The 13,340-nt window shown below is 53.9% G+C and overlaps 1 protein-coding gene across 1 annotated transcript in view; it reads left to right on the top strand.

Moving 5' to 3' along the window:
* JPH3 (junctophilin 3) overlaps positions 1-13,340 on the top strand; it is an 88,512-nt gene that overhangs the window by 22,348 nt on the left and 52,824 nt on the right. Inside the window, exon 2 of the mRNA XM_036440500.2 lies at positions 2,544-3,321. Coding sequence (XP_036296393.1) covers positions 2,544-3,321 — 778 coding nt within the window. The remainder of the gene's footprint in view (positions 1-2,543; positions 3,322-13,340) is intronic.

The following is a 13,340-nucleotide window of genomic DNA, read 5'->3' as shown; positions in this document are numbered from 1 at the left end:
CTGCCCCCTGCCCTCCCTCCCTCCTGTGACCCCTCCGCTTACGAATCAGGCTCACAAGGATGTGGCCTCAGACTCTGCCCCCAGGAGACACCTGGGGCGGGGCCGCTTTGAATGGACGGGCTGCTTCTGCTGGAGCAGAGGGCTCTCGGGTCCCTGGGGCCCTGGCCCATTCTGGGCTGTTTGCGCATCCTCCTCCGAGGGCTGGGTTTGTGTCAGGTGAGGGAGGAGGTGTCTAGAGTGCAAGGCCCATTCCCCCTGGGGAGCTTGTCATCTGGTTGAGCAGGGAAGATGCATTCAGCAAACGTGGACAAACCCAGGCAACTCTCCTGCGTCCCCCCCTGGATGTGGCTGCAGGCCCAACGCTGCTGCCGCTTGGTGGGGAGCCCTGTGGGCTGGAGTGTCCGCCCAGTGTTATTGAGGAGGGGGTGACAGTGGGGCGGGGTTGGGTGTGATTGCAATGGTGGGGGTGGGGATTTTGAGGAAGCACAGGCCGTGTGGATGAGGCCCCAGAGACGGAGAAGCCCATGCGTGGTCAGGACCCGTTCTGACTCGGGGGCGATGGCCGTGTGGAGTGGGGGCTGGTCAGTGACAAATCATTGGGGACCAGGTGTTTGGATTCCACACTTAGTTGGGTTTTGCCTCCCATGCAGGGCAGGTAAATAAAGGAGGTGGCCTCGGTGGGGAGCGGGGCAGACCAGATGGGGTGTGCCTGTCTAGATGGGGCAGCTACTGCTGCACTCCAGTCCATTTTACTGTCTTAAAAAAGAAAGACCCAGGGCAGCTAGGTCTTGTACTTTTTAGGAGAAACAAGAGATTTGAACTTTTATGTGAAATCTCTTGAATTTGAAATGTCAGTTGATTCCAGTTTTTTATAAAAATGCTGTATGGGGCAAATAAAACCTGTATATCAGCCAATTTTAGCCTCAGAGCCTCTGATTTGTAGTCTCTAAGCCTCTGCTATAGTGAGTTAGAAGGGTAATGAGACAGAAACCCTCTCCCTCCAACCTCCACCCATTCCCCCCCAAAGCCCTCACCAGGTAGGTAGAATGTCCCCCTCATTAGTGCTTTGCTAAGGCCTGGCAATAATTCTAATAACACACAGGACAGATGCGCATCGAGGTTGACTGACACATAATATGGGGAATTTTAACCTCCTATTATAGATAAGGAAACGGAGGGTCAGAGAGGTCCAGAAACTTGCCTGAAGTCACAGGGCCACAGGTTCAAGAATCTGAGCTCAGTTTTTCTGACTTTTTTTCTTTTACTTTTGTTATGGTAAGATACAAATAACAAAAACCATGCCCTTTTAATCACAGCTCAGTGGCCTTAATTACATTCCCAGTGTTATACAACCATCTCCTCTAGCTTCAAAACTTATACATCACCTCAAACAGCAACTCTGTTCCATTAAACAACCCCATTTCTCTCTCCCACCAGCCCTGGCAATGACCATTCTGTTTTCTGTTTTTATGAATCTAACTATTCTAAATACTTGATGTAAATAGAATAATATAGTTCTTGGCCTTTTGTAACTGGCTTATTTCACTCAGTGTAATATCCTCAAGGTTCATCCACGTCATAGCCTGGGCCTGAATTTTTCCCTTTTTGAGCTGAATGGCATTCCCCGTGTGGCTAGATCCCCCTTTGTTAGCTCATGCATGCTTCCTGGGTTGCTTCCACCTGTTGGCCATTGTGAATAGGGCTGCTAGGAATGTGACAGGTCTCTTCAAGTCCCTCCTGTTGGTTCTTTCGGGGACATCAGGTTCGGCCAATTCCAAGCCTTAAGGCCTTGAAGCACTGAGGTCCCCGTGCAGTTAGAGGTGCCCCTCCGAGTGCTCTTCCCAATTCCTGGTTGCTGCTGGCCGTGGGGAAGGTAGTTCCTCTGCTGTTTGCAGCCCAGATCTGTGTCCCTGAAGCTGCCGCTCACCGGGATGCGCTTCCGCTTTCTTCTTCACCGCGTCCCTCCAGTTTTTCCTGGGGGAGGGGGGCCTGGGGAGGCTTCGGCCCGTGTGTAGGTGCTCCTTGATTCTGTGCTCCTGAAGGTGCACCACAGACTCCTGGCCTCCCATTACCCGCTTCCCCCCAACTTCTAAGGGAGAGAACAAAATGCAACTGCGAGAAGCAGGATAGAAGTGTCTTTAAAAATAACCACGAGTGGCCGAAACCGGTTTGGCTCAGTGGTAGAGAGTCGGTCTGCGGACTGAAAGGTCCCAGGTTTGATTCCGGTCAGGGGCATGTATGTTGGTTGCGGGCACATCCTCGGTAGGGGCTGTACAAGGGCAGCTGGTCGATGTTTCTCTGTCATCGACGTTTCTAGCTCTCTATCTCTCTCCCTCTCTGTGAAAAATCAATAAAATATATATATTTTTTAAATTAAAAAAAAATAAAATAACCACGAGTGATGTACATTGTAAAAACGCACCACCGTGAGTCTGTTGACCTCACTGCGTTGTCCCACGATAGGAGGACCATCGGGTCTCTGTCCACCATGTAAGATGCCCGTTCGCCATCACTCCGTCATCCCTTCTCCTCTGTCTCCACAGGGACCTACCAGGGCCAGTGGGCCGGCGGCATGCGCCAAGGCTACGGTGTGCGGCAGAGTGTCCCCTACGGCATGGCGGCGGTCATCCGCTCGCCCCTGAGGACGTCCATCAACTCTCTGCGCAGCGAGCACACCAACGGCGCCGCGCTGCACCCGGACGCCTCCCCCGCGGTGGCCGGCTCCCCGGCCGTGTCCCGGGGGGGCTTCGTGCTCGTGGCCCACAGCGACTCTGAGATCCTCAAGAGCAAGAAGAAGGGGCTGTTCCGGCGCTCGCTGCTGAGCGGCCTGAAGCTGCGCAAGTCCGAGTCCAAGAGCAGCCTGGCCAGCCAGCGCAGCAAGCAGAGCTCGTTCCGCAGCGAGGCGGGCATGAGCACCGTCAGCTCCACGGCCAGCGACATCCACTCCACCATCAGCCTGGGCGAGGGCGAGGCCGAGCTGTCGGTCATCGAGGACGACATCGACGCCACCACCACCGAGACCTACGTGGGCGAGTGGAAGAACGACAAGCGGGCCGGCTTCGGCGTGAGCCAGCGCTCCGACGGGCTCAAGTACGAGGGCGAGTGGGCCAGCAACCGGCGGCACGGCTACGGCTGCATGACCTTCCCCGACGGCACCAAAGAGGAGGGCAAGTACAAGCAGAACATCCTCGTGAGCGGCAAGCGCAAGAACCTCATCCCGCTGCGTGCCAGCAAGATCCGGGAGAAGGTGGACCGGGCCGTGGAAGCGGCTGAGCGGGCTGCCACCATTGCCAAGCAGAAGGCGGAGATTGCAGCCTCCAGGTAGGAGGGGCAGGGGGTGGCATGGGCAGCAGGGTGGTTCTGAGTTGCCAGCCAGGCCTGGTCTGACCAATCATGCTGCCCGGTTAGAAGCCTACACTGGCATTTCTCAAAGTATGCCCCTCGGAACCCTGGGGTTCCACAGAGGTTCTCAGAGGTGAGGCAAGGCAGTGGTTGATCTGAGAGGTTCTTGGCCATATTGCCCCTCCTTACATAGAGCAGTATCTCTTTTGTCTGTTTTATATGCTGGCGTTTAATGTAAAATGTGGACGGATAAAGAAGGTGGGCCGTTCTGCTGGTAAGATGCATAAGATGGTGCCGGCTGAGAGAAAGGTGCAGTGCCGCCGTGGCCACATTCCCAGTTGGGCATGAAGTGCCCAGCCTTGCTGGGACGTGGGAGGAGGGTGAATGCTGCCCTGGCCATCTGGCCTCCAGCCCAGACTGTCCCTGGGCCCTGGGAGACAGCACCAACTGGACAGGTCGGCTAGCGGTAGGCGCCAGGCGAGACTTGGTGCTGCGGGCCAGCAGCTGTTCTGAATGAGGTTCAGGACTTGGAGTTTGGGGTTGGCAGGACTGATGGACCCCAAGCAGTGGGTCTGGCATTGGTGTGGGTGGGCACCATGTTGGATTTCGAGGTGTCTTTTGGTATTGGCTCAGGGGTGGGGGCTTCAGAGCTGGAGTGTGGGTGCCATGGGAAGGTCTCCCTGGGAACTGCAGAGGTAAGCGGGTAAGCCCAGATGTGGTCCTGGTGAGGCTGTGGGAGGCGGTGGGCAGCAGGAGGCGGTGGGCAGGTGCATGCCACAGGTTGAAGGAAACTGCCCTGTTGAAACCCAGGGCCCCAGGCTGCCTCACTCCTGGCTTCTAAAGGAACAGACTCTGACGGAGTTAGCCAGCAGCTTTCACCCTCTGTTTGCTTTCCTGGGTCAGGGCAGGGCCCTCGGGTGCCCTGAGTGTCCTGGGCATTGGGACAGGGGTCTGGGACCGCTTCTGGTCCCTCAGGGTGCCCAGAGAGGAGGCTTCTAGGAGCGGCATCTTTCTGGATGATTCTGTGTTCCCAGCCAAGGGCAGCCTAGACTTACTCCAGGAACGCTGCTGGCTCAGGAGGCTCCGACCTTCCCAACCTCGTCACTTAATTAAAATGTTAGCTCATTTGGTTCTGGTTTTCAGTGACCTTTGATCCACAGTGGAAGAACAAAAATGTGGTTGGCAGAGTACCTGCCACTCACAGCATCTGAGGCTTCAGAGGCAGACGGAATCCATTCCAAGAGGCTGAAAGAAAAAGGGCATTGCTCCCTGGACACCGAGGTCAGAACTGCCCTGTGCACCCCTCTGACCCCCAAGACATGGTCGGGCAGCAGAAATGAATAGGAGCCTCATTTATGACTGCTCACCTGGTATTTTAGGATCCGTTCAGGTTCAATCGTTATTTTTTCCCATTAGAAGGATAGCCCGTGCCCCATCGGGGAGAAATGGAAAAGGAGAAAAAACGACATCAGGTCTGGTCTGCTATGTCACTAGAGACTCTTGCTGGCATTTTGCCCGATTTCTTTCCTTTCAGCGTTTATGCTTTTATCATTCGTATTGTGTTTGTTTTGTTGACCTCAGTGGACAAGAAGCAGTTGCAGGGCAGGCCCCAGGATCGTCAAAGGTTTGGGGCGCTCGTGACCGCTCCCAGCTGGCGGCAGGTTAGTTCTCGGCCTAGGGCCTGGGAGGCAGAAGTGCAGCATTCGGTGGACACGGAACTGGTTTAATTCTAGAGTCTGATGACCCGGCAAACTTCTTAGGGCTGAGGAGTTTTCAGAAAAAATCCTCCAGAAATGGGGGGAAGGGAAGATGCTGGTTCTATTAAGGAAACGAGATGGTGGTATGGGCAGAGCTCAGAGTCAGCACACCCAGGGAACTCTGCCCATGCAGGTTTCGGTGTTTCTGAGCCTTAGTTTCCTCATCTGTGAAATAGGAGTAACAGTGCCTGCCTGCCACGAAGGCCTGGGAACTGAGGTGAGGACAGCTTTGCCAGGGCTGGGTCCTCCCCGCTTCCCCAGGGCGGGCAGAGTGTGGGCTTTGTGAGGGCTGATCGATGAGCAGCAGGGTACAGGAGAGGGCCGGGGGCTGGGCCAGGAGGGTGAGAGGGGTTCAGAGAAATTGGGGCGGCACAGGACCATGGGGCATTGGCCAGCCAGCCTTGGTGCTCCCACATTGGCTGGGGAGGCCTCTGCCTGTGTGTTACTTGATGCGGGGGGAGGAATGGGTGAGGGAGGGGAGAGGATTAAGTCTGGGCAGGTGGTCGGGGAAGAATAGAGTGGGTTCCTGGTTGCACGTACCTGCTACATCTGGGGCTTTGGAGCGCTACCCCGTTCTGAGAACCAGCCTGGCTGACTGGAGTGTCCCGCTCTGTACACACAGATTTACACACTCCACACAAACACACACACACTCATAGTACAGTCACACCGCTCACATTCATAGCCACATACACACACAACTCAGACACGCACATACACATTCAGACACACACAGGCCTGGGCACTGAGGGAGGGCTGATGCAGAGCCTGGACCTGTGCAGTGCTGGGGACCAGCCCCCTTGTCCCCTCCACGCTCACAGCTGTGCCTGCGACAGAGGCAGAAGGTGGAGGGTGCCCTGACAGGATCTTCAGTGTGAGGAGAGTGAGGGGCGGTTGTGCCAGGCATGTTGATCTGGATGAGTTGAGATCAGAGCAGAAGGTGCTGCCATCCTTCACCTGTGACTTCCTCCTCTAGGGTCCTCTCCTCCAAATTGTGAACCCCCATCAGAGACGGGCTGTGTGTACTCAGCCAAGTTAGTCCCAGCCAAGTGGGAAGCTCAGGGGCACACTCAACTAACTGCTGTAAGCTGCCTGTATTTGGATGGACCACAGGTGAAGACCTCTCTAGCCTTCATGCACTCGGGACACTTTTATGAGGTATCTTCTACTTAGATAGCAAATACTAGGCACCTTTGCACCTACCACTTCTCACCCCTTGCCTCACCAATGGCAGACGTAACTAATCAATCACAGTGCTCCTAGCTGCTGGCCTGGAAGATGAAACCTAATGGCCATCACCTGTTGCTCAGTGGCGGTCCTGGTCCAGCCTGTGGTCTGGTTGGGAATCAAAGTATAAACTAGAGATGAAAGAGGCATAGAGAACACCTGGTGCAGAGGTTGTCACACGTTACCTTTCAGTCGTAGAGCCCTTTGTCCTGCAAACCTTTATAGCTTCCCAAGGTATAAAATAGATGGAGGTACTGTTCAGAGTCAAGCTGGGGGCCAGTCTGGGCACACTGTGGCCTGTTTGCCTCTCCCTTTCCTACCTCTGTGTGGTGGCCACAGGACGATCAGCAGTGTCCTGGGTTGATGGTTCATGCGTGAGCAGGTGTCTGACACTGTACCAAGTGCCAAGGGAGAGAGTGCTGGGATCGGCTAGCTATGTCTGCCCAGAGCTGGGCAGGGAGGGTTCTGGCTGCTGGGAAGCCTATGATTTCTTAGACCAGTATTTCCCAAACTTTTAACATATGTGTACCCCTTCTATAATTTTTGTAACACTGAGTACCCCTCATACTCATGAGAACGTAGAATTAGGCGCAGCTAAGCACAGTGCAGTGCATATCCCCACCAAACTCTTCCCGTACCCCTGGGGGTACGCGTTCCACACTTTGGGAAACACTGTCCTAGACCCTACAGACCCTGGGAGAGTTACAAGGGAATCTGGTGGTGTTCTTTTAGCTTGGACCCCCTCTCTCTGCCTCCTCTGTGATTTATCTAAAACATTACTGTGAAGAGATGTCAGAGGGCTTTGCAGAGTGGTAGAGCTGAGAGGAGGAGGTGATTATTATCACGTACTGACTCCATTCCATTAGAATAGGGGTGTCGAACTCAATCAGAGAAGGGGCCAAAATCTAAAATCCAGCCTAAATCGCGGGCCGAATGGTTTACTGAACAGTCATAAACTGTCATTGTGATGGAAACGCAGCGGAGTGCAGTGATGACAGCGCGGTGTGGGCCACATTGCAAAGCCTGGCGGGACGGATTTGGCCCGCGGGCCTTGTGTTTGACACATGTGCATTAGAACATGAACAGTGACCAGGGGGTCACTGTTGAGTCACTGGAGCCTGGGACGTGTGTGGCTTAACAGCACAGCGTCTGTGTAATAGTTTGGAATGAATGAGTGTATAACTGCTTCGGCCCCACTTTCATTGTCAAGGACAAAGGCTACTTCCTTTGGTTCTGGGGACCTGGAGGTATGGCAGTGGCCATGGCCACCTTGGGGCACGGGATGACTGGGTCAGGCTCATAGGGAGCAGGGTTGTCACAGTTGAGTGATCACTCCTTTCCAAGGGGACCCTGGGATCCCGCTTGCTCCTTGGTGCCCACAGATTCTTGAGGTGCGAGGTGAACCCTCCTGGGCCCAGCAAGGCAGCACCTTCTGGCAAGTTCATGGGAGAGAGAACTGTGTGCTCCTGAGGGTTCGGTCAGTGTTGCAGTGCCCAGGCCCCGCCATCCCACAGAGGTGCTCTGTGACTGTGGGCGGATCACCAACTCTGCAGAGAGTGGTGCAGGTAAATTGTCCCTGGGTTCCGTGTTGTGGGGATCACACCAGATGGTGTGTGTGTGTGTGTGTGTGTGTGTGTGTGTTGTGTGTAGCACAGCACCCAGGCATGGGGGTGTTTATGAGGTGAGGATGAGAGCTCACTGTGTGCAACACTCCTACTTCCCGCCCTGCAGGCAACCATGTTGGCTCCTGAACTTGCTCTTTGGGTTGATTGTGTGGCTGGAGTGGTGGGGGGCAGATCTCCAGAACACACGGGGCAGGATGATGCTCCAAACCCTCTGCCTCTCTGCCCCCCACTTCTTGGCCTGGCTTCCCTCTGGCGCTCAACCCGCAGCCTAGAGCTTGGATCCAGCTCTGCTTCCTGGGAGTGACCGTTCGCGGTGCTCGGGGTGAGGAGGAGGCAGACACGGACGGCTGTGCTTTTCGAGGAGCTCTTGTTCCTGTGGGAGCAGCGCCGATGGACATGGGTGTGTGGGCAGGAGGTAGGGCTGGGCTGAGAGGCCTCGGTGCAGAGGGCATCTGTCTGTCCTGGTGGAGGCGGGAGCCTTCCCGGAGATGGTTGGCCGGAGGAGGACACCTGCTCCTGGGCATTGAGGTCGCCATGGCAGTTGACAGGGCTGTAGCAACAGGCCCTTGTGCCTGCTGTCAGCTGATGCCTTGTCTTGTGATGCTTTGCTGAGTGAGCAGAATCACAGGCAGGTGGAGCCAGGAGGGACCTTGATAGGCATTTAGATGGGGAATGACAACTTCTTGGCACATTGGCAGCCATTCCTCCCTCCTGCATCCATGGCAGACATGGCTAATTGATAGTATCACTCAGAACCCTCATGCTAGGCAGGCAGGCCGGCCCTCTGAAGGATGGAGACCACTTCTGCAGGCAAGGCAGGAAAGTGGGCCCGGTGGGTGTTACAACCTAGAGCTAGGCCCCTGTATTAGAGGGCAGTGCTGAGTCTCAGAGCCAGGACTAGACCTGGAGACTGCCTTCTGCCCTACTCCATCTCTCAGCCCCTTCAGACCTGGGCTACATTCAGAGACCGCCCCCCACTCCCCCAGTCATAAATATGGGGGTGTTGGCTGACTTTCTTGGAATATTCTCCAATTACAGCGTTGCCACTAGAATGGGAAAGATTTGGTGTACACGCCTCAGGTGTGCCCTGCTCAGGGAAGGTCTTCCTGTAAAATCTCAAAACAACAAAACGGATTGGAATGAAGTAACTGTGTCCCACCAGGACCTGCTCATCTCCTTACAGAGTGGATGAAAAGGGGCCACATGCTCACCTGACAAGCTCAGAGGAGGCCAGTATGGAGGCCTTACAAACTCAGAGACCTAAAGTCACCACAAAGGATGGTCTGAGATTAAAACTTCTTAACTAAAAGCAGCCATGGCAGATAGTCATGTCCCAGGCGGTATCTTCCCTGACAAAGGCCAACCTTTGCCTTAACGGAGTCTATCTAGCGCCTTTTTGTGTCTAGATAATATCATTGGAATGTCAAAGTAATTTTCCTTTTCCAGACCCCTCAAAGTACTGACTCTGCTCTGCGGAGACCACAAATCCCCACCCTTGTTATTGAGCTAGTTGTTGACTGTTAACTATCCTGCATCAACTATATAAAAGAAATATGTCTGTCATTTTACTTACTAACAATCCCAAAGGTTTCCCCACATTGCTTTCTCCTGCCTCCCCAATCTGTCACCAGTGGATTTTATGTAACCAACTTACACCTTCTCCTTTGATTGTAATGTATAAAATAAGATGCAAAACTGTCATTCTCCAGAGCATTATTTCAGTCCATTAATACTTTGCTTCCCGGCAATTGTTGACAATTTGGCTCAAATAAACTTACAAAATTTCTCTATAGGTTTGAATGTTTCGTATGTTGACACAGGAGATTACAGTCTTTTCAACATATGTGCAGATAGGTATGTCATTCATACATGATCCCTTGTATGTAATGGAATTGCACTGTCTGTGTTGTTTTATAATCTGTTTCGCTTTTCTCCTTACTCGCATCAAGGACATCTTTCCATATCAGCATATCTAGACTGGTATGTTTCTCTAATGGCTACAGAATGTCCCATGTTGGTCCAACCCTTACTCTATTTATCGATGTTTTGGCTGCATTTGATCTTTCAGTCTTTCAAATAAGGCAGCAGAGACTATCCTTGCCCACCCACCTTGCTGCTGGCGTGGGTATGTTTGCATCATGATGTCCCAGAACAGGCACTGCTGGCTGAGAGGTGGGTGGATTTCAGGTCTGTGCGAGATGCTGCCACCTTGCTTGGGGGAAAGGCCATACCTTGGCTGGGAGAGAGGTCTGCAGGAGGAGGAGGTGGGTAGCCTTGACAATGGCTGTGGCACCGAGGGGTTTCTCCCTGACGTGGGCTGATAATGGCCCCCAAAGAGGTCCACGTCCTACATCTGTGGCCATCCCCGTCCATGGCAAAAGGGGCTTGGCAGAGTGATTAAATTTAGATTTTGAGGTGAAGGGATTTTGCAGGATTATCTGGGTGTGGGGGGAGGAGGGTCATTGTCATCACAAAGTCCTTATTAGAGGAAGACAGGAGGGCCGGCGGAGGAAGGAGCTGGAATGATGGAAGTAGAGGTTGGAGTGATGTGGCCACAAGCTAAGAATGCAGACGGCCCCTAGCAGCTGAGAAACGTAAGAAACAGATTCTCCCCTGGAGCTTCCAGAAGGAAACAACCCAGCCTACACCTTGATCTCAGCCCCAGTAAGTTCAGTTGGCCCTCTGACCTCCAAAACTAGAAGATGAGCAGAGCATATTATGTGAAGCCACTGAGCATGCGGAGACTTGCCGCGGCTCCATAGGAATCCCGTTCTGGCTGAAGACAGGGCATGCCAGCGCCGCATTCCCCTGCCGTCCGCCTAGAATGGGCATGCCCACCCCTTTCCTGCCCCACCAGGTAGCCTGCTTTGCAGCCCTGCTTCCAGATCCTGTGGAATTGGGCCCTCTGTGCAGGGTACATGCAGCTTCCTGCCTCGGGGAGGGCCAGCCACATGTCACACGGGTGACAGCCATCTGTTCCAACTCTGCCCTCTGGACATAAAAACCAAACAAACAGGCAAAAAACGGAGAAGCAAAGACTAGGTGGTGCAAGATCCTGGGAAATGACCAGATGCAAGGCCAGCTGAGGGCTCTGCTGGGGGTGAGAAGCTGCTGCCTCGGGGCTGGGTGTGCCCACAAACCTTGGATTCCTTCCCAGAGATCCAGGAACTCTTGACCTTGGGTCTGTGTCTGGCATCTCTGTGGTGCTTCCCAGGGGTTGGCAGGACGGGGGCTTTGGACTTGAGGAGCCGGCTCCTGCCTCCACCTCCACCATCTCTGGTCCTCACCCCACTGTGTCTCACCCTGGAGCACGGGGTCGCGGGATGCGGGCTGTCAGATGCAATGAGGATCTGGCCCACTTCGCTCTGCCACTTGTTAGACAGAATGCACGAAGCCTCTGACTCACCCACAGGCAGCTTTCCCACTTGGCACTTGGAAGCACCTTGGGTGACGTGAGGCAACAGGGAGCCAGCCCGGTGCTGGCTGTGTCCAGGACAATCCCGGGCCAGGGGTCCTGGGGCCCAGACCAGGCCCAGGGGCTGCGGAGCCTTTAATCTGTCCTCCACTGAGCTCCCTTCTTCCTGAGAGAAGCCACTGTCTTTTACAAGGCCCTGGAGGAAGGCCCTAGATGTGTCCTCAGACTTTGTGATGGTGGGGATTTTTCCTGTAAGTCTTAACTCCAAACCATCCTGTTGCAGCCATTTCTTCTCCTTCCTTGAGAGAAATGCTAAGTGGCTCTGCCGTTCTTGCCTCTCTGGCCTTAGACAAGGTGCATAAACTCTCTGGGGCTTTGTTTTCGACTCTGTAAAGTGGGTTGAAGATAGTGCGTGTCCAGTGGGGGGGGGGGTTGTGAAGAGTAACCATATCTCAAGGAAAGACAGGACAGCTGGTAGACTTTCCCGTGACATCTTAGACAGGCAGGGAGACGGGCATGGAAAGGACTTTCCTGCCTTCAACTCCTTGGCAGTCACCGGGCCTCCGTTTACCCACCTGAGTGAGACAGCACCCTCAGTGCCTGGGACAGCCATATCCACGCTGGTCAGATCTGAGAAGTTTGCTTCATTCCATGTAGGGTTCATTTCAGACCAGCTGGGTGCCTCTGGTATCCAGCCTGCCCTCCAGAGAACTTCCTGCTCACTGGACAGCCCAGATTTAGCTCAAGCCCCAGCCCACTACCCCCAAATTTATTTGGTTCTCAGATTCTCGAGTGCTCATGCATGGTGCCTCCAATCTTGTGGGCATTGCACCAGCGTTCCCAGGCTTTTTGCTGAGCATGAATTGCCCATGAAAAAGGACCTACACTGGCAGGGATGTATGTGATGGACTTTACAGGTGGTTTGGTGTGATGGAAGGGGTATTATCTCAGTTACTGAAAGAACCCACCACTGCTGACAGATGTCACTCCTCTCAAAGTGCCCAGCCACTCCTCCAAGGTGAGGTCCAGGCTTTGTTTGTCATCAGTTCCCCTCCACCAGCACCCCACACTTTGCCCTAGGTGGTCCTTTGCCTCTAAGACCCATGAATGGGCTCTGCCAGGCATTGGGTCATTCATCCCAGCTCACCCTCTGCCAGCTGCCTCGTGCCCACAGAAGTCACACCATTGGAGCATCAGAGTTATGGTTCAACCCTACCAGCTTGGAGGCAGGAGGGAGAAACAGAGGCAGGTCTGACAGGAACAAGATGGGAAATGGGAACTTCTCACTGAGCTTAGTTTCCATTGTGTGAAAGATCTGTACCTTTTGTGAAGCAGAACCCCTACATGCATAACCAGAGGTGATTTTGACCACTTGAGGTTTTCTCCAAACCTGTGTCTGTGTAAAATGTGATTTGTCTCTGTTAACCAGGACTCAGTTGCAAGCAACAGAATCACAGCTCAAACCAGGTCAAATAGAAAGGCATCATATTGGCTCTCATTCTCGCTGGGTTGGGGTTCAGATCCTGCTAGGGCCCTGTCTTCCTCTTCCTCTCTCGGATCTGCTTTCCTCCCTGTGTTAATTCCATCCTCCAGCCGGTGGTCTGTGTAAGGGGCAGGAAAGACCAGCAGGTTTGTTCTCACAGAACACTTACAGCTCTCGATCCTGGAGGCAAGGAGAGTCCAATTCCTCCCAGCACCTGGACAGCACTGACCTGGAAAGGCTGTTGGTTCCCCTGGAGTCTCCTGCCCACTCACTGCCCACGAGGGCTGGGATTTTCTGATTGACCAGGCTGAGTCATGTACCCACCACAAATGTGAGGGGGTGATCAGAGGACAGACACCCTGAATGACACCCAATTGGGACACGGAGTCGGGGAGAGTTAGTCCCTAATGGGGGATGCTGGGCAAACAGACTTCAGAAGGGAGACGTGTAGGGATTCATTTATGCATGTCTGTGAGAAAAAATACAAGTGA

This window comes from Pipistrellus kuhlii, unplaced genomic scaffold (genome assembly GCF_014108245.1).
Source record: "Pipistrellus kuhlii isolate mPipKuh1 unplaced genomic scaffold, mPipKuh1.p scaffold_m20_p_17, whole genome shotgun sequence".
In the NCBI taxonomy this organism is placed as follows: domain Eukaryota; kingdom Metazoa; phylum Chordata; class Mammalia; order Chiroptera; family Vespertilionidae; genus Pipistrellus; species Pipistrellus kuhlii.
This window is presented reverse-complemented; position numbering and strand designations above follow the sequence as displayed.